The sequence below is a fragment of the Marmota monax genome, unplaced genomic scaffold (genome assembly GCF_021218885.2).
Source record: "Marmota monax isolate L192 unplaced genomic scaffold, Marmota_monax_Labrador192_F-V1.1 WCK01_AAM20220418_F8-fsc00080, whole genome shotgun sequence".
NCBI classification, from domain to species: Eukaryota; Metazoa; Chordata; class Mammalia; order Rodentia; family Sciuridae; genus Marmota; species Marmota monax.
In genome coordinates, this window is record NW_026694750.1 from 2,362,283 (window position 1) to 2,383,283 (window position 21,001).

The window sequence follows — 21,001 nt, forward strand, 5'->3', positions numbered from 1 at the left end:
TCCTCTAAGGGCACAGGGACCACTAGGCCTTTGTCCTCCCCAGTGTCAAACCCTTGGAGCCATAGGTGGCTGTTTCCATCTTCTTCCCAGTTCATAGATCACGTCTCTGGGTGTTTCATGGGTTCCTTCCAGATGGGCTGCAATGCAGGTTGGCGGCGCTACCGGCTAGCCTCTCGGTGTCCTGGGATCTAGAACCCGAGACACTAAGGGTGAGGTGTGTGCCTGTCTGTCTCTCTCTGAGATTGAACACCCAGGGCATTTTACCACTAGGTTACATCTCCTGTCCTTTTTATTTTGAGACAGGGGCTCACTAAGTTGCCCAGGCCAACCTTGAATTTGAGATCCACCTGCCTCAGCCTCCCAAGTAGCTGGGTTATAGGCGTGTGCCACCCTACCCAACTGTGTGAACCTTTCTTTTTCCTTCATGTCCTCCCCCATCTTGGATCTAGTTCTCTCATTGTATTGATTCTGCTCTTTCTAATAAAATTAAATGTGCTTCTTGAGAGTTTCAGTGGCAAAATGTTTAAGCAGTTTCATTTTCTGTGTTTTTCATGCAATGTTAACTATTTTACAAATAACGTAAGAATGTTAATCTTGCTGTGTTTAGTATTTTAGGAACATAAACAACAAAGGAGCAAGCTGGGTGTGGTGATGCATGCATCTCTGTCATCCCATCGAAGTTCAAGGCCAGGCTCTTCAATTTAGCAAGGCCCTGATCAACTTAGTGACACCCCATCTCAAAATAGAAAACAAGAAAGGGCTGGGGTTGTGGCTTAGTAGTAAAGCCCCCCCTGGGTTCAATCCCCAGTGCCAAAAAAAAAAAAAAAGAGCAAGGACAGAATCTTGATCCCCCCCCCCCGCCTCTAACTAGCATTTATGGATTTCTTAGGCAATCTTAGCTTGTGGTGGTATTTTGGGTAGCAGCTGTTAAGAACTTTTTGCATTGATAATGAATGTCAGCATGTCTTAAATACTGTGTGGCCTTTTAAAAACTATGTATGATAAAGTTTTTCATTGTACATGAAGGTCAGGAGTCTTAAAAAAGCATACACAGGAGTTGGAAATCACGTTGTTAGTCGCCATTCAGGACAGCGCCCTGTCCTAATTTAATTCAAGACAAATGTGATAATGATAAAGAAGAAAGAAAAGGGCAAGCCTGGCCTGTGTTTTCTGATAACATTGCAAAATAGCAAGTTTAAGGAGATTGTGGCGGCTTGTAGTTCCACAGTTGGATTTCTGATTGGCGTTGTAGGAGTTCATGGGCATCTGTTAAAAACCTGACTCACCACAGTTCACACTTGTATAATCCTGGTGCTCGGGAGGCTGAGGCAGGAGGATTACAGTTTGAGGCCAGCAACTTAGCTCAGCAACTTAGCTTAGGTTCAGGGACACCCAGATGGTGGAGGCAGGGTATGACAAAGATGCCGCTGGAGGACCAGACAGGGAGACAAGTTGCCTCCTTGTTTAGGATAAGTCCCATTACCATGACAGCTCCGCCTGCGGACTTATCACTATGACAACTCCCACCACAGGTTGGATATTTAAAAATGACCAATGGGAATAAAGTGGACAGTGTTCTAATTAGGTTTTCTAAGTAAACAATGGGGGGAAAGTGGATGATATTTTAATCAGGCGTCATAAGGTAACCTATGGGAGCAGATTGGATAAGGTCTTCAATAAGGTCTGTGTAGGGAAGAGACCCAACCCAAAGCTCAGCACATAAGACTCTGATTTCCAGACACTGGGGCCTTGAGCCTCTCTTGCTCAGCCCACTTCTCTACCTCACAGGGTGCTGCCCTCACCTTCACTGTCACTTTGCCTGTTACTGTATGTAACAATTAATTCTTTGTTTAGGACACCAAGGCGCTGGACCCCAGCTTGGCACCCCAACAGTAACACTAGTGAGACCCTATCTCAAAATAAAATTTAAAACCTGAGGGCTAGACTTGTAGCTCAGTGGTGGAGTGCCCTAGGTTCAATCCCCAGTGTTGAGCATGCAGTTGTGCACGCACACACACAGAGGAACTGAACTGAGGGATGTTAAAGGGCTCTATTCCAAAGGTATTTTGCTCCTGTATTTCTGTATTATATAAGAAATTCCTGTATTTCTTACCATAGTTTCTACTTTTATATGCAATAATTAAAGTTCTTTGCAGAGTGCAAGGGTGGGTAATCATTAGCATTTAAGGCAAATTAGTATCCCAGACCAGCTGGCCTGTGTTAGCAGGGCAACCAGGAAGTAGAAAGTTGGAGCTAAGGAAGCAGTCCTGAAAATCTGGAAGCATTTTCTTCACTGTGGGGGTGGGGAGGTGGGGAGTAGGGTGGGCCTCTAGACACCTGGCAGCAGCATGCACAGAGAGACAGTAGTGGATGATCCTGGTAATGTTCACAGTCTTGTTTGCTTTTCCCATGGGAAGTTCTGTTTGTTACACTTTGGAGAATTAACAGTCACACATGAGGTGATTTTGCTTAAGGTGAGCTCTTGTGCTAAAGCAGAAGCCAGGTGCCGGAGGCAGCTGTGGTACCAGTGTTGATTAGGTGTCCTACAGGAGCCAGGCTGCAAGGGGGGAGGGGGGGCGTGTCAGTGCACTTAAGGAGTAACATGAAAAACTTCCTAGTAAGGATAAGAAAGCTCCTGACGGCCTCTGCTCACCAGCCTGGTGTGACATGGTGGCTTTCTGCTGGGGACTGTGTCACAGTCTCCTAGAGAACGTTCCAAACCAGACCTGCCAGAGGCCCAGGAGATGCAGTTTGCAGGAGACATCTAGAGGTTGGCCTGCCACCCTGCTAGGGACCACTGCTGCAGCTGAGTGGGGAGGGCCCTCGAGGTTTGGCCCCCCTGCTGTTAGGATACTTGTTTTCCTCCTCTGCTTAGTCCAGAGATGGACAACTGGAAGAGGCACGTTCTCTAACTCTGTCCCACCTCCCAGGCTCCTTTCACAACCATTCACCACTTGTCCTGAGACCACCTCAGCATTTGTGTTGGACAGCTGCTGCCCAGGGCTGCAGAGCTTGAGGGAATCTCAGCAGCCCTGAACACCCCTCCAGTGCCTGCCCACCTTGCTTAAAGACCCCCAAATTCCCTGGGACACCTACCCACAGACACCAAGCAGTGTCTTTAGGCACTGACTCTGGGTATTCTGGCTTCTGTAGCTATGGGTGTGGCTCCCACACCTAAGCTGTTGGTTATTGATTACCATCACCCAGAGGAATCCTGCGTCCCCAGGAGTAGCTCCATCTGGATTCTTCAGCTGAGTTTGGAGGGAGACCCCTTATTTCCAAAACATTTAAGGATGGCCTTTCCTGTGCACCTTGGCTGTCACCTTAAGGACTTCTGGAGAGCAAGCTTTTGTTGCTAGAAAACTTATTTTCTGTAGGCACAAGAGTGCTGTCACACATCCCATTATGTTTCTGAAGATAGAGGCCTTGGTCAGGACACTTGAGAGCTGCCCATGAAGCCCGAATCAGAGTAAGCATGGAATGCAGATGAGACCATCAGCCTTACTCATTAGGTTTTGGGATTGGAGCCTGGCCTGCTAGTTTTATAAGTGGATCTTAATATTGAGTCAAAAAGAAGTTGTTTAGGAAAGTAACTTCTGCACTTAATGCCACTGAAATATTCTTTTTTTGTTGTTGTTGTTAGTACTGGGAATTGAACCCAGGAGCACTTTATCACTGAGCCACATCTCCAGCCCTTTTTATTTTTTATTTTAAGATAGGTCTCACTAAGTTGTTCAGGGCCTTACTAAGTTGCTGAGGCTAGCTTTGAACTTGTGAGCCTCCTGCCTCAGCCTTTTGAGCTGCTGGGATTACAGGCATGTGCCACCAACCCAGGTGCCATTGAAGTATTCTTATGTGCCTGCTAGAAAGGTTTGTAGATATGGGAAAATTAAGTACAACCTTTTGTGAAAACCTGAGCAGTAGAAAAATGAGCTAAGGGTTAGCTGAAGGGCAACCCTTTGGTGTCAGCTTGGTGTGGGTGGGAAACAGGTTGAGCACACATGCTCTGCCTTGAGCTGCATCCCCAGCCCCCATGTAAACATTTAAAAAACTTGTTGGAGGCGTCTTTACAATGTGAATATTTTCCTAATAAAACTGAAAAAATGCTAAGTGTCCTTGATGGCTGAGCACCAGTGGCCGTGCGGAGCAAACCTGTAGAGAGAAACCTGGAACTGCTTCCAGAAGGGCATGATGGGACACGGCTGTAGTTCCAGAGTCCCAGCAGTACTGGAGGTCGAGGGAGGGGGTCGCAGAGTGCTTGAATCCAGGAGTTGGAGACCAGCCTGGACCATCTCAAAGGGAAACGTCTGTATTTCCCATTTGTCCATCTGCCCACCCACCTGCCCTTCCAGCTTGCCGGCTGCCTTTTCACCTTTCTCAAGAAAGTGGAGGGATGTTTGGTTATTTCACCTCCAGTGCTGGAATAGACACCCCATGGGCAGCGCCGCTGGGAAACAGCACAGAAGCATCATGTGCACTCCTCGCCCCTGTGCAAAGCAAACTGTTGTGCCAGCCTAGGTGGACTATGTTACCTTCAGCCTTTCTGTGTCACTAGCCATTAAGCCCTCTGCAGACGCAGCAGGTGGTGTCCCTACTTCTTCCTGGGATAGGGCGAGGGGAAGCAGCAGAGTATTAAGATGTTGTTGCTGAAGACAATTAAATACAAGTAGACTGTTGACCGCCAGCATACCAGAAGCCTCCTTTACAGTTAGAGGTCCAGTCACGTGGAGGTGCTGCGCAGTGGGGCCAGGTTTCTGGAGGTTTTTGCCTGGCTTCTGCAGGTGTCACAAGTCCCTTAAAGCTGCTGAGTATTTTGTGGGTTTGCAGGTGTTTTTTGGGGGAAGAGGTTCATGGCTTTTGTTATATTTCTCAAAAGAATCTATGATCCGGCCGGGTTATGGCTCAGTGGTGGAGTGCTTGCCTAGGACATGTGAGGCACTGCGTTTGGTCCTCAGGTTCTCAGTACTACATAGAGATAAATAAGTGGAAGAAAGGTGTCATGTCTACCTACAACTCAAAAATTTTTTAAAAAGAAAAAAGAATCTGTGATCTGAAAATGTTGTGACCTTGGCTTTAGAAGGTCCTATCATTCTAAACTTTCAGTTAACTGTTATTTGTCTTTCGGGATGTTGTGTTTAGCATTTAGATTTAACAGCAGAAACATTAATTCTTCCTGGGTGTGTGTTTTTTTTTTTGTACTGGGGATTGAACTGAGGGGCACTTTATAGCTGAGTTACATCCTAGCCCTTTTTATTTTCGTATTTTGAGACAGGGTCTCACTAAGTTGCTGAGGCTTGCCTTGAACTTGTGATCCTCCTGCTTCAGCCTCCAGAGCTGCTGGGATTACAGGCATGTGCTGTCATGCTTGACCTTCCTGGTTTCTTTTTCTTTTTTTTTTTTTGGTACCTGGGATTAAACCCAGGGGCACCTAACCACTGAGCCACATCTCCACCCCTTTTTAATATTTTATTTAGAGACAGGGTCTTGTTGAGTTGCTTAGGGCCTCACTAAGTTGTTGAGGCTGGTTTTGAACTTGCGATTCTCCTGTCTCAGCCTCTGGAGCCATTGGGATTATAGGCATGTGCCACCATGCCTGGCCTTGTTTCCTGTATCCTAATTTTTACAAGCACAGTTGTGATCCTGACTTCTCAAAAATAGCACTGTGACTATTGCTGTCTCTCTCCTAAACATTAGCTAAATCTTTTGAAAAATCAGTCTTAATGGTAAGCAAAATCAAGCACAGTGTCTGACTGGGAGCCAGGGCTCTGTAAATGTGTGTTGTATTTGACATGGAATGAACAAAACTGAATATGTTCAAGTCAGTAGAATATTCAGATCAAAACAGAAGTGAATTGAAACATACTGAGAAAAAAATCTTTTTGAACAGCAATGTCAGTAAAACTGTCAAAAAAACCATTCTCAACAAAACATTGGCAGATCAAATTGAAGGATGTATAAAAAGAATTATACACTGCGACCATATGGGATTTATTCCGTGTATACAAGGCTATTTCAACATTCAAAAGTCAGTAATCTACTGTCTCAACACACATGATCCCTTCAGTTAATCACACGATCATATCAGTTAATGCAGAAATGGCTTTTTTGTTTTCTTTTTAAATTGGGTACAGAGCCCAGGGGTGCTCTACCACTGAGCCACATCCCTACCCTTTTTATTTTTTGAGACAGGGTCTCACTAAGTTGCTTAGGGCCTTGTTACATTGCTAAGGCTAGATTTGAACTTGGGATCCTCCTGCCTCAGCCCCCTACAAGTCGCTGGGATGACAGGCGCGTGTTCCAGGCCTGGCCTTGAGGGCCTATTGCTGCTTTTTGATGTGGTGAGAGAGCATGGCGCTAGCTGGGCCCCTCACGACCTCCTGGAGGCCCTATCTCTACCCGCCATCAGCACAGCACCCCTTTCTTCTCAGTCCCAGGCGGGCGGTTCCCTGCTGGCTGTGTGGGGTGGAAGCCCAGATACCAGACTGCAGCCTCTTTCACCCCTGCTTCCACTCAGGCTGCCCAGTCAGGCCAGGGCTGGTCTCACTTCCCCCTCCTTGTTGGCCACTCAGTCCAGCTGGGGTGGCAGGAGAAGCCCTGGCTCTCGCTCTGCCCTGTTTGTCTCCAGCATTTTGCGGCTCCCTCACTTCTGGAACTGTGTTGGCCAGCCTGCCTGCCAGCTCATGCCTGGGGCAGGTTTCCAAGCCTGCAAACTCACAGACAGTGGGTCTAGACCTTCTGCTTTTGAAGCCATTGTCGCCTTTCAGAAACTCGATGCATAAGGCTGAGTGTTGCAGGGCCGTGTGTGCGTGTGTGTGCGTGTGCGCAATGCCTGCGTGGGTCAACAGAAGTCTCACACTGCTCGTTCATTTAATGTAAAAAAACTGCAGGTGTTTTTGGTTTTTACACTGATGCGGTGCCTGCAGATTACAAAGCTGCTGTCTTAATGTGGCCGACACTGGTTTTCTTAGGTAGGTACTAGTCAGTGATTCTCAAGGGAGTTGGGGTTTGTAGCAGTGTCTAGAGACTACTCTGGCTGTCCAACTTGGGGGGTACCAGTGGCATCTGTCTAATGTTTGGAAGCCCTGGGTGCAGCAAAACATCCACAAGGCACCAGACAGCCCACAGCCGGAATTACCATCTGGCCCAGGATGCTGTGGTGCTGAAGTTGAGAAACCCTGGTCTAAACAGTGTCTAATACATATCACGGTTTGTTTGTTTGTTTGTTTTGGTTCTGGGGATTGAACCCAGCCAGCAGCACTTTACCACTGAGCCACATCTTCAGCACTTTTTTTTTTTTTTTTTTTTTTTTTTTGAGACAGGGTCTTGCTTAATTGCTGAGGCTGGCCTCAAATTTGTGATCCTCCTGCCTCATCCTCCAGAGTTGGTGGAATTACAGGTGTGCACCACCATGCCTGGTTTCAAGCACTTCAAGTTGAGTTTGCTTGGAATTATGATGAAGAAACCCTTAAACCTGTGTTTATAGAATTTGGAGATCCTTTGGAAATGTTTGGTTTTAGGTTTAAAAAAAAAAGTAATTTTAAAATGTTTTACAAAGTTAGAAGAAATGGATGGTGTAGTAAACAGACCTGTTACTGGGAAGAGCCTCAGCTGAAAAGGAGAGTTTATGTAAATTTCATGTGCCCAGGGCAGTACTTTGGTTGATTAAAGTTTCCTCTTCTGTTGAAGTCTTTTTGTTGTTGTTGTTTTGGAGTAAAACTTTTGCATAATACTGCCTCTCTCTTTTCCTTTGCTGAATAAAAAGGATAAAATCAGGCCTCCAAGGAGGTTTGAGGTGTGGGATTTACTCTAGCCTAAGTTGCTAACTGGTGATGCTAACCGGGAGGTATCCTTGGGAATGGCTTTGGGAGTCCCAGGTCTCAGTCCTGGTCTTTCTGCCTTTCTTTAGCTCTTGCTTGTGATGAACTTATTAGAAATACTTGTTTAGTGGCTGGTGACAGGGAGCTGGGGGCCTTCACTCATGTCACTCATGTCCTCACAAGAAAGCCAGGGAGGAAGGCGGCGCTGTCACCTGAGAGGGTGGATAAGCAGTGTGTTCCTGGCTCTCACCTAGCAGACTCAAAGCCTTGGATTCCATCCCCAGCCCTGCAAAAGCAAGCAAACAAAGCCACACACATGAACAGCTTCCGTGTACGGGGCAAACAAGCAGGATTTGCACATCAGCCAAGTTCCTTCCAACTCCAAGGCTCCTGCCCTTCCTATCCTACCCCAGAAGGCCTCTGCCTGCAGTCTGTGTGCAGAGGCGCCCACAGTGCTGGTGCTGCGGGTCAGGTGCAGCCCTCCTCCTCACATTCTTGGAGGGGCATGGTCTTGGTCTTGCTTGTGCTGGAGTGAGCCATGTCTGTTCCTTCCTGTGTGCCTTCTGTACCCCTTAACTCGGGTTCACGTGCTTGCTAGTTCTGGTCATCCCTATACATGTGCTCTGCCTTCCGGACTCCTGGTGGCATTGTACCTCCCTACCCTATGACTTCAGCAAGGCCTGTGGCTCTTGACCTTAAGCTAGGAGCATCTGCGACCTGTGTCCCTCTCATGAGAGATTCAGGCACACTGGAGATGGAGGCTGTTTGAGTGCCTGTCACTGAGCGCCTTGCCCCTCTTGCTCACCACCATGCTTCCTGTGTACTCTCTGTGTAGTCATGCCTTTTTGGAATGCAGACGGGTGTTGCTGTCCAGCAGAGGTGGCTCGGGTGGCATGAGAGAAAGCCCCTTGCAGCGAACCCCATGCACTAGGGTCTTCAGGAAAGGAGTTTGGCACCAGCTGACCTGCTATCAGTATCTGAGAAGTTAAAGGACTGGTTGGAAGGGCCAGGGTGACTGAGCCTAACTTAAGAATTCATAGCTAAGGGGCTGGGGATGTGGCTCAAGTGGTAGTAGCACGCTCGCCTAGCATGTGTGAGGCACTGGGTTCGATTCTCAGCACCACATAAAAATGAAATAAAGATATTGTGTGCACCTTAAAAACTAAAAAAATAGGGGCTGGGATGTGGCTCAAGTGGTAGCGTGCTTGCCTGGCATGCGTGCGGCCCGGGTTCGAGCCTCAGCACCACATACAAACAAAGATGTTGTGTCCGCCGAAAACTAAAAAATAAATATTAAAAAAAAAATTAAAAAAATAAATACTTATAAAAAAGAATTCATAGCTAAGGATGGTACTTGGAAGCACTAGGGGTTGTCTTCTTATATTTTGGTTTCGAAACTGTGTGAATCTCATACCTATTCCAATTTGAGGGAGTGGGGTTCCAGAGATTGAGCTCAGAGGTGCTTAACCAGTGAGCCACATCCCCAACCCTTTTTTGTTTTCTAATCATTTTTGAGACCAAGTCTTGCTAAGTTGTTGAGATTGACTTTGAACTTGTGATCCTCCTGCTTTAGCCTCCTGTGCTGCTGGAATGACAGGCGTGTGCCATCACACCCAACTCCAAATGTATTTTGAGAAAAGGAATCAGCTGGAGATTTTAAACATATAGTTTAAACACAGATTTAACATACATCTCAACAGAGGGCCTAAGGCTTCCAAGCAGCAGGATGTGTAGAGGGGTGATTTGGAGCCTGCAGCTGGGGATACCTGTCGCCACCTGGTGGCAGTATTCCTTAGTTTCAGATGCTTCTGCTGGATCAAGGTCAAAATCTTCTAGGATTTATAGGTGAAATGTGCAATCTTGGGAAACATTCAGCTATTATTATTTAACCATATGACACACCCAGGTGAGTGAATGAGGAGCACACATCAAATCTTATTTGGAAATAGTGGAGTTCTGCTTAGAAATGAGTAAATAAGAAGGGAATGGTTTGTGGTGGTGGGTTGATGTCCAGGGTGCCGTCTGGAGCACCAAGGCACGCTGTGGTCAGCATACAGGCTCTAGACTAGCCTACTGGACTCTCCTGCTTACCACTCGGGTGAAGGACCTGCCACTCTTTATCCCACGATTTGGGGTGTGCTCAGGATGCAAAACATTTTTTTTTTAATTTGTAGATGGACACAATACCTTCATCTTATTTATTTTTATGCAGTGCTGAGGGTCAAACCCCAGCCCCAGGATGCATAACTTTTGAAAAAAAAGATTTTCTTTTTTCCAGTGCTGAGGATAGAACCCAGGGCCTTTTGTGTGCTGGGAGCACTCTGCCAATGAGCTACTTCAGAACCATGAACATAGCTTATACGTAAAGTTAACCCTGAGTTGATTTTTGTTCATCTTGATTTAAAAATCTATGACAATCTATAAGAATAAAATCCACTGAGACCACAACAAAAGTAGTGACGTCCTAAAATAATGAATGTGTATCCCAGACGTGCCCTGTGCTTCCGGGTCTGGCTGCCAGCTTTGCCAGTTCATTATTTTAAATTAGTGCTGTACTCTTCCAAATATAGTTGTTTTTTAATGGTCTCGGATGTGATGACATGAGTTAAGTATAAACAGGCTACTAGCGTGATACATCCCTACACTTAGGGCCAGTGGTCTCTTGTCTTGGTGATTTTTGGGGGGGGAAATGATTACAGAAACATCAGTCACTTGTGCTTATGAATGTTTTATAATGCAAATTGAATGTGATGAAATATTAAAAATACCATTCATTAAATATTGAAAAGTTCAGTCTCTGGAACTGGCCAGATCTATTCATTGTTCTGCTAGCTTAAAGGAGCAATTTAGAAATTTTGAATTATAAAATTAGAATGCTGGGAAAGATAAAAGAGCTGGGACTATAGCTATGAAGTTACTTCCCCTGAACCCACAGCCATTTTAGGCTGTAGGCCTTTCCTTAAGACAGCAGGTCACAGTTCTGTCCCTGCAGGCCTCCAGCAGGTTTCTCTGCCTAGTGTCTTCAATTCCCAGTGGGTTAATAAAGGCAATAAATTCATTTAGTTTTTCAGGAGTTTTATGGACTCAAATACCGGAATGATTCATTAGTCTTATTATCCTGCTTGCGATTTTATTAAAATATTAAAAGTATTAAAACAGATTGTAATCATGTATTGTTATTAATGGCAAATCAAACTGTTTTAAAGTGAGAGATTGATGATAAACAATGCAGCGTTTGGAGAATGCTCATACTGTTTAAATTCAATTTTTTCGGTGTAGTTCCAGGGGCTTTACCACTGAGCCACATCCCTAGCCCTTTTTGTTTTTATTTTGAAGCAAAGTCCTGCTAAGTTGCTGAGGCTGGCCTTTATTCAGAGGAGTAGCCCTCCTGCCTTAGCCTCCAAGTTGCTGGGATCATAGATGTGCACCACTGCGCCCAGCCACACGCGTAGTTTTTTTTTTTTTTTTTTAAACATTTATTTATTTAAGTTTTCGGCGGACACAACATCTTTGTTTGTATGTGGTGCTGAGGATCGAACCCGGGCCGCACGCATGCCAGGCGAGCGCGCTACCGCTTGAGCCACATCCCCAGCCCCACACTCGTAGTTTACGATGGTCTGTTTCCCTATGCTGGCTACTGCAGGCGAGTCTCAGCCTATGTGCGTCACAGCACAGTTCACTTAAGAAGAGGCCTGGAGAGGATGCTGAGGCCCAACAGAGGTGAGGCGTCCAACCCAGTGCAGAGTGGAGCTGCACTCTGCTCCCACGGACTCTCTGGGACGGAAGGCTGCTGTGAGGCCAGTTCCGGAACTGTGGTACATCATGGAGGAGGGCTGTAGTGCTGCCAGGTTCTCCTCGCCAGATCCCCGTTCCAGGAGCACCTCATGGGAGGGACAGGACAAGTCTCAAAGACATTTTGAATTTGGTCTCTGTCATCTGGGTTGAATCTCATATTGAGTCCCCCGTAATTGAACCAGAGTAGCCTTTCCCAGAAGCTCTCTTTTGACCTCTTTGGTTCTTGTGCTGCTTCTGGATTTCCCAGCTTCCTTGTTTAGAGCACCCCTTCCAGAAGCCAGGGGCACCCTCCCGTGCTAAACCCCAAGTCGAACCAGCTCCTAGCTCCAGAGCCGTCTTCTCGTCTTCTCTGCGGGAGAGTCCAGAGCAGGACAGCTGGTTTCATTTGTACCCCACGAGGCTCCTTGTCTGTCCCTCTCTGCACCAGTAGGGCCTCAGCAAGTTGGTGCTCAGCACAGTGCCAGGGTATTAGAACGAGCAGCACAGAAGGCCATGCCCTCACAGGGTCTGGTGGGCTAGGACCGCAGCCTCCTCCACCTGTCCTGAGTGCCGGGCTGTCCTGAGCACTGGGTGCGTTGACTGTCACCTTCCAGAGTCATTGTCCTATTTTACAAATAAGGATACCGAGGCCCACATGTGCAGGTTGGGCAGGGCCCAGGCAGGGTTCACCCAGGTGGCTGGGTTCCAGGGGTCCATCTTCTCCCTGCTTGGGGCACAGATGGAGGGTGGGAGATGTGAGCTGCTGCAGGGAGCTGGAAGAGGCCGTGCACCAAAACCAAAGTGAGGCACTGGGGCGGAGTCCATCTTCTCCCCTCCTCCCGAATGTGCAATGGAGTGCTGCAGGGGCAGCGTGGGGCAGGATGCATGTCTGGGTAGATGGGAGCCCAGCTGGCTCTGTAAGCCAGATGGCAAGAAGGTTTGCAGAAACGTACGACATGCTGCTTTTCTTGGTGAACATTGTTTTTAAAAGTATGCTTATTACTGGGTGTGGTGGCACATGGCTGTAATCCCAGTGACTGGGAAAGCTGGGGCAGGAGGATCAAAAATTTGAGGCCATCCTCAGTAGTATAGTAAGATTCTCAAAAAGGGCTGGGGATATAGCTCCCTGGTAAAGCACCTGGGATCAATCTCCAGTATTTAAAAAAAAAAGTTATCATCATAAAAATATTATGTTAAAAATAAGTTGTTTTTTTTTTTTTTTTTAAAGAATGGATAAATATTTTTTCCCGGTTTTAATTTCTAATACAGTGAAGTTGATAGATGGACAGGCACGGACGTCGCAGAGGCGGTCCATGATTTTTGTTGTTAGTGGGCTTAGAAACTACAAGGGTTGAGAACCACCACTGTGGAGGAGTCCCGATGTCCTCCCTGCCCCGTGGAGGAGTGACGGTGGGTGGAGGTGGGGAGAGGGTTACTGGACTGCTGACAGCCGAGGTGAGCATAGAGGTGACAGGACATTGCTTTATCCTGGATTATTCACGTGTGTGGATTTTTTAAAATTGTGGCAAAATATACGTAACATAAAGTTTCCTATCGTTCCCATTTTGGAGCCTAGTTCAGGAGTGCCAAATTCATTTTGCAGCCTCTAGAGCTGTTCATGTTGCCAAGTACAACATCTCCGTGCTCTCCAGACCTACTCCAGGGATTGGCCTTGTTTTGAAAGCGGAGGCCGGGGGATTTGCTGTGGGCTGGGTGTGCTGTGCAGGTGTATCTGGTGCCAGTGTCTTCGGTTGGTGAGCAGACGGCTTTGTTCTGGTCTCTTCCCTTGCACACACAGGCCCCCACATGCCTGCTCACTCCAGACTCTTCAGCTATCTGAGGAAAGGATAGGCAAGGCCCAGGGGCTCCTGTCACTGCACAGCAGTGGAGAAGCACATTGCTTAACAGCAGGGGCAGGTCAGGCGGTCCCAGCTTTGTGTGGGCCTCACAGAGTGTGTGTACACAAACCAAGAGGGCTGCAAAGCCACCAGACGGTACAGTCTCATGGGACCTCCATCACATATTTGGTTTCTTGAAATGTCACCAGTGTGATGTATGACTGTAGTATCACATGGTGACATTGGATGCTTCTGGGTTGATTTGCACCTGCAGAAAAGAATTCAAAGGATTCATTTGGCCAATAGACTGGGCTCGAAATCAAGTCCTCACACTTTTCCGATGAGCTTCAATGACATGGGCCCTAGTTAGTCGTTTGGTGGGGGGGCCTTGGCACTTCTGAGGTAGAAAGGAGAGAAAAAGGAGCCACACTGTGCAGGAGTCACAAGAAGCTGGGCACAGCCAGCTCAGGGGACCCGGTGGCCAGAACCTGGAGGAAGTCCTGCACAGACCCTGAGCCCACCCCAGGCAAAGCAAAGCACACAAGAGCCAAAGAGATAGTGGCCGAGCAGAGGCCAGAACAGCAGCTCCAGCGCCTGTCCAGAAGGAGATCCACCCCTTGTGAGGAGGGCGGTCCTGGTTTACAGAGGAGGAAATCCCGATTGAGAGGCTCTTTGCTGTGCTCAAGGTCACCTGGCTCATAAAAGGGCGCCAGAATCTGACCCCAAGTTGGTGATGCTCAAGTGCAATTATTCTTAAACACTCTTTTTTTTTTTCATTTTTTTAAAAGAAATTTTGCATTTAGTTTTATTTTAATATATTTGTAGTTTTATATTAATCAGTATTTTTCAGCTTTTGCATTTTTTTTGTAATGAAGATTTAAAATGACACGGCAGTAATTAAGCAATGGTGATGTAAAGAAGAGCATTGTTCTTTGTAAACACCTGTGACTGGCTAAAAACAAGTAGTTTGAGTTTGTAGCCACTGATCCTTTTTTTCATCTTAATTTCTAGAGCAGTTTCTTTCTTATTTCCAGTTGCTTCATGGACAGATGAATTCTACAGGACTAACTCTAGAATTTTAGGATTTTGTCTTATTTGGTTTCAATACTGAACACTACAACCAAATGCGGTCTAGTGGGAGTTTTGTTTTACATAGGTTTGCTCTGGAGTGTGGCTTAGTGGTGGAGAGCTCACCTGGCACACACAAGGCCCACTGCCTCCTCCCTAGCTCCACAAAAGAGAGAAGGAAAAAAACAAGTGTGTCTTCAAAGACCGTGCGCTTCACAACAGTAACCCTAACCTCCCCTGTTTCCTTCTGCTTTGTTTTCAACCCAGTCAACAAACACAAGCCGTGGCTGGAGCCCACTTACCATGGCATCGTCACCGAGAACGACAACACGGTGCTGCTTGATCCCCCGCTGATCGCCCTGGATAAAGATGCTCCTCTGCATTTTGCAGGTAGGCATGTGGGTCTCGTCCCTCTTGGCCAACCTGGACTGGAGGGGAGCTTCAGCACCTGTTAGGATGGCTCTGAGCCTGTTTGGGAGTGTCTCGGTAGCTGAACCCTGCCCTGGTTCTGAGGCGATGTGTTTTTCTCTTGGTAGTCACTACAAAAACCTGTTCTGGTTGTTGAAAAGCAAAATACTTAACTTCACTACAGCGTTACGTGCCTCAGCTTGATGCAGCTGGGTGGATGGTGTCTGGACCCGTGGATCTCCAGCTGCAGCGGGCACAGTGGCTGAGGGTGGTGATGAGGAGCAGCCCTTGGGGGCCTTCTCACCCACTCCCTTGCCTATCAAGGCCCCAGAGACTCCCAGCCCAGCATTTCCTGAACCTAGGTTTTAGTTACCTGTAAAGACTGAAAATGCTGAACGGTCTTGATGGAGACTTTTGCCCAGGTTCACTTTTAGTAGGCTCAGCTTGGGGTTCGTAAGGCTGTGGCCTACACCTGTACCTTCCTGGAGACACACCTCCAGGAGACTTCCATCCTGAGGCGGCGGTCCGGCGGTCCGTGCTGTTGACACTTGGTGGCACTTTCCAAATCAAACTGGCCTGAACTGGTGGAGGGACGTGCTGCCTCACCCTTTCTTGTCCTCAGAGTCGGAACGACATTGAGAAGTTAATGTTTAAAGGGCAGTTTTTACGTGACTTTCTGCAGATCAAAACTCCCTATTAAAGAGTGCTCTGTTTGCCTGGGCAAAACTAGGAGCAGTTGGATGTGCTCATTTAAATGTGTCATTCGTTAATTTGACTTGATTTATTTATTTAAAATTATCTTTTTAAAAAAATAATTTATTTGTTGGTATGTGGTGCTGAGGATCGAATCCATTGCCTCATACATGCCAGGCAAGTGCTCTGCCACTGAGCCACGACCCCAGCCTGTTAATTTCACTTTAGCAAACTAAGGGACACGTGTGAGGTTGTTTCGGAAGCCTTGCTGGAGAAATGAACTTGCAGTTTGTTCTCTTCTGTGCCACTTCCATTGCAGAAGAACAGCCTGGGGCCAGCTTGTGCTGTGTGTGTCAGCATGGGGGACAGAGCAAGTTATGCTTGTCCACAGACCTGAGAGGAGGCCTTGGACACTCAAGCGCTTGTGTCCAGCAGCCGGGTGGTATTACATTGCTGGTTCCCCAAGTTGGAAGTCGTTTTCACATTGCCTGCTGGCCACGGTCAGTGTCCTATAGACCTGCGTGAGCATAGCCCGGGCATACCTGTGTGGTCACTGGTCTGTCCTTCCTCTGGAATGTGGCATGAGTGCCTCGTCCACCACCGTGTGGGGCCTGTGGAGCGTGGTCCACGTGTACTGATAGCACCTTTGCCCATACAGCATTTGTAACAGGATCCGTCCAGATGCTTTACAAGTAGGAATCAGTGCGGTGGTGCACGCCTGTAATCCCAGTGGCTCGTGAGGCTGAGGCAGGAGGATCGCCAAGTTCAAAGCCCGCCTCAGGAATTTAGTGAGGTCCTAAGTAACTTAGGGAGACTCTGTCTCGAAACAAAGAGGGCTGGGGATGTGGCTCAGTGGTTAAGTACCCCTAGAATCAATCCCTAGTACCAAAAACTTCCCCCAAAACAAACAAAAAGAGTGGTAACCCTCCCCAGCCTGCAAGGTGGTACCCTTCTTTCTGACATTCCCATTTTTTAAATTTATTTTGGTGGGGGCGGTACCAGGGATTGAACTCAGGGGGCACTCAACCACTGAGGCACGTCCCCATCTCTATCTCATATTTCATTAGAGACAGGGTCTCACTGAGTTGCTGAGCACTTCTCCCGTTGCTGAGGCTGGCTTTGAGCTCACAATCCTGTCTCAGCCTTGTGAGCTGCTGGAATTACAGATGAGTGCCACCCCGCCCTGCCTGGTCCTATTTTAAAGAGAGGAAACTGTGGCTCAGAGCAGTTAAGTTCCTAGCTGTGGGTCACACAGCTGGTGTGCTGCAGTCAGGACTCCAGCCCAGGGGGATGGCTCTTGGCCCGATGACGTAGCTGCATTTGTCGCTGCGGGAGGTCATAGGGAAGTAGGAAGTGAAATGGACATCCTGTGCCAGCTTTGAAGGAAAAGGTCACAGATGTGAAGCAATCACTTGGTTTTTTTCTTTCTCTTTGGATTTTATTGTATCACCTATCAAGCTGAATGTGTTATGGATGAAATAATACTTTTTGAGTTTGTTTTTGAGGATCCTCAGGATTTTAAAAATTGATGTATAAGAATTACATATTCGGATTTTAAAAAAACTACACAGAGAAGCAATTTAGACCCAAGCCACAGTTGTAGCTGGATTGTCTTTGCCATAGCAGACAAATAAGCCATTGTTTTCCCTCTGGAGGGTTTTTTGTTGTTGTTGTTTAATTTTTTTTTTCTTATTTGTAGTTGGACACATACCTTTGTTTTATTTATTTATTTTCATGTGGTGCTGAGGACCGAACCCCGGGCCTCACCGAGCTAGGCGAGCGCTCTGCGCTGAGCCCTGGCCCAGCCCTCCCTCTGGAGGTCTTCATGGAGCAGTCCTCGTCTGTGTTCCTTCCTCGCCTCTCTTTTCTGGACACAAGATGTGTGTACTGTGGAAGCCACTCTTTGCTGTTGCCATCCATCCATTCGTTGTTGTTGTTGTTTTGGGTACTGGGGATTGAGCCCAGGGGTGCTTTACCACTGGGACACATCCCCAGCCCTTTTTATTTTTTTATTTTAAGACAGCGTCTTGGGCCGGGGCTGGGGCTCAGCGGTAGAGCACTCACCTAGCACGTGCGAGACCCCAGGTTCGATCCTCAGCACCACGTAAAAATAAATTTATAAAATAAAAAGGTATTGTGTCTATCTACAACTAAAAATTTTTTTTTTAAATAAATAAATTAAAAAAAAAAAGACAGGGTCTTGCTCAGTTGCTGAGGCTGGCTTTGAACTTGTGACCCTCTTGCCTCAGCTTCCTGAGACACTGGAATTACAAACTTGTGTCACCGCTTCTGGCTCATCCATTGGTTTTTTAGTATACGGTATTTACCATACTGTTCAGCCGTCAACCAGCATCTCCTTCTAGAAGGTTTATTATTAATAGTGGAATCTTTTTAAAATATATTTTCAGGGGCTGGGGATGTGGCTCAAGCAGTAGCGTGCTCGCCTGGCATGCGTGCTGCCCGGGTTCGATCCTCAGCACCACATACAAACAAAGATGTTGTGTCCGCCGATAACTAAAAAATAAATATAAAAAAATATATATATATATTTTCAGAGCCAAGTGCCATGGCATATGTTTGTAATCCCAGTTTTTGGGAGGCTAAGGTAGGATAATCTCAACTTTAAGGCCAGTCTCAGAAATTTAGTGAGAATCTGCCTCAAAATGAAAAATAAAAGGGGCTGGGGATGTGGCTCAGTGGTAGGGCACCCCTGGGTTCAATCCCAGTGCAGAAAAAAATAGCTAGGGGTGGTGGCACACACCTAAAATCCTAGCGGCTTGGGAGGCTGAGACAGAAATATCGTGAGTGCCTTGGTTTTTGGCTGTTCCCAAGTCAATTCCATGAGTTCCCAATGACATTCCAATAGATTCCCTTTTGCCTAAGTTAGATAGACGAGATTCTGTTGCTTGCAACCAGAGCACCTCAACTAGAACCAGCACCGGGAACTTCTTGAGGAGCAAAGGAAACCATATCCTTGTAAAGGCAGGGTGCCCAGGGCCCGGGAGAGGCTTGGGAGCCCTGCTGCTTGGGGAAGAGAGTGGAGTTGGAGCCAACCTGAGATAGGAAGAGGACGTGGGAAGAGCGGCAAGGCTGCTTGATGCTAGGGAACCTGGAGGGGACAGAGGAGGCAGTGAAGACCGGTGCCAACAGCCAGCTGAGAGCCCCTACATGACCGGGTGGAGAAGGCAGGTCTCGGCTCTGTTTCACACTCTTCATGTTTTGCTTGTGAAAAATTCTCTAGTTAAAACCTCTTTGGTTATTTAGATGAGGTCAGAGGAGCTAAGGAGGAGGGGAGATGGACAAGGAAAGGAGCCTGGAGGGTCTGGTCCGCACCCAGGCTGGCACAGCTGGCACGCCGACTGTGCTGACTGAAGATACCGAAGGAGCTGTGAGTTCCTTTTAGTCACATTAGGACTGTCAGAGGGGGCGTGGAGGTGTCTGGGTGAAGCCACACCTGGGCTTGGCTTTAGGTACTCCAGACAAGCGGGACGCCAGGGTGAGTAACTCAAGCCCTGAGCATCTCCCCAAGCCTTTTCCTCCCTCCGCGTCTGGGGAGCCAAGACCTACGGGCTGCCCAGATGCAGCCTCTGCTCCAGCTGGTCCTCAAGTCCTGCCTTTCCTATAATCAACCCTGGCGCCTCCTTTTCAGGTCTCGCTGCTCACCCCCACCCCATCTTTGCCCCATTATAGTCAGAGTCCTGGGCAGACAGAAGGCTGCCTGGGCCCAGTGGTGCTCTCAGCCGTGGAAGACCCAAGTCTGCCCAAGGCCAAACCCTGGCTGTCCTGCTCTTGAGGCTGCTGGCCGGCTGGTGGTTTATCAGTCATCACAGGCAAAGGACCTGGCCTCGCTCGGGTTTAATAGGACCCAGCGTATTTGAGGCACCAAATCCTGTGGGTGGAGCCCACTGAAGTAGCTGCTTAAATCCTTAAAATCACAGGGAAATGTGGGAAAGATGCAGTTACACGTTCTGCCCGTCTTTCTATGAATGGAGCAGATCCTGAGAGCAGCCTGGAACTCCGTGATGTTTCCAGGGATTTTATGTTCTTACATTTGAGGGTCGTACCTTTGAGTCACTGTCCCAAGACTGCCCCCAACATATTGCAATACAATTCATGCTCAGAACCAGAGCCCAGCTCCTGTCCTCCCCAGGCCTCCCTCCCAGCCTTTCCCAGATTGGCAGAGGGCGTCCCTTGCTGGGTTACTCAGGCCACTGTCTGGGCCCTCTGATAGACTTGTTTTCAGGTCAGCAGCCACATGGAGCCAGCAGCAAGACCTCCTCATTCCTGCCTCAGGGCCTTTGCACCTAATTCTCTTTCCAAGAGAATCATGGGGTTTGCTCCCTTAATTTTCTCAGGTCTCTACTCAGACACTATTTTACCAATGAAGTGTTCCCTGCACACTTGGAGTCTACAGTTGAAACATCCAGGGCCCTTCTACACCCCAGACTCCTACCCCTCATCCCAAAAGAAAGATGAAAAGGGCTTCCCTCTGTTGGCAGACAGCTCTGTCCCTCCTGGTTGACCCATGGTCAGTCAAGGTCAGCACACTCTAGTCCTGGCTCCTTGGGAGTCTGAAGCAGGAGGATTACTTGGGCATAGCCTGGTCAACATAGTGAGACCTCATTTCCAAATAAAAGACTATGCTTAAGTGGCAAGTGTCTTTGAACCCCATGTGGCATTGGTTTGTGTTGGTGGCCCCACTCAGGCCAGATGTTAAATCACAGGGGGCTTAATCCATGCCTACCAAAGGCCTGGTGGCTCTGGTCAGGAAAACACTGCAGCCGTGGTCAATAACGCCAGTTCAGATGATAGGCAGCTGCCTCACTGTGTTTTCTCTAGAAAAGTCAACCCCAGGTCAGACTGAGTTTTCTATGGGCAACTTGAGTTATTTTAAAACATATTATGGGATACTCATGTACACCCAAAGAGTGTAAGCATCGTGAATTAGCACAACCCGGAAAGCTGCTGGGCATCGCCTCGACCTTCAGGTCTGCTCACAGGTCATCTCTAGAGCAGGGGTCGGCAGACTTTTTCCAGGAAAGTCTGCTGGAAAAAGCAGCGGCACTCACAGCTTCTTAGGTATTTTCACAGTCAGCATAGTTGGTGTGCCAGCCATGCCAGCCTGGGCACCGGCCAGAAGCAGCTCTGCTGGGCTGCTTTGGGCCCTGCCGGCCACCAGGTGTTTTGCAACTCTGTAAATCTGGAGCAAGCTCTGCTGTGGTAGGAGCCCGAGGCCCGACCTAAACAGAGGACAGCCATGAGCTGATAAAATGCTACTCGTGGAAACTGAAGTTTGATTTCACTAGAAAGTTTTCTCATGTTATAAAATATTGTTTAAAAAGGCAAAAAAACATTCTTAGAACACAGGCCATTCAAATACAAAGACAGAGTGAAATTGGCCGA

At 47.6% G+C, this 21,001-nt stretch overlaps 1 protein-coding gene across 4 annotated transcripts in view; it reads left to right on the top strand.

The window, feature by feature from the left end:
* Positions 1–21,001, top strand: part of Clstn1 (calsyntenin 1) — a 64,542-nt gene that overhangs the window by 22,178 nt on the left and 21,363 nt on the right. For all 4 annotated transcript variants that reach the window (XM_046424518.2, XM_046424520.2, XM_046424519.2 and 1 more), the window contains exon 2: positions 14,765–14,887. In XM_046424518.2, coding sequence (XP_046280474.1) covers positions 14,765–14,887 — 123 coding nt within the window. The remainder of the gene's footprint in view (positions 1–14,764; positions 14,888–21,001) is intronic.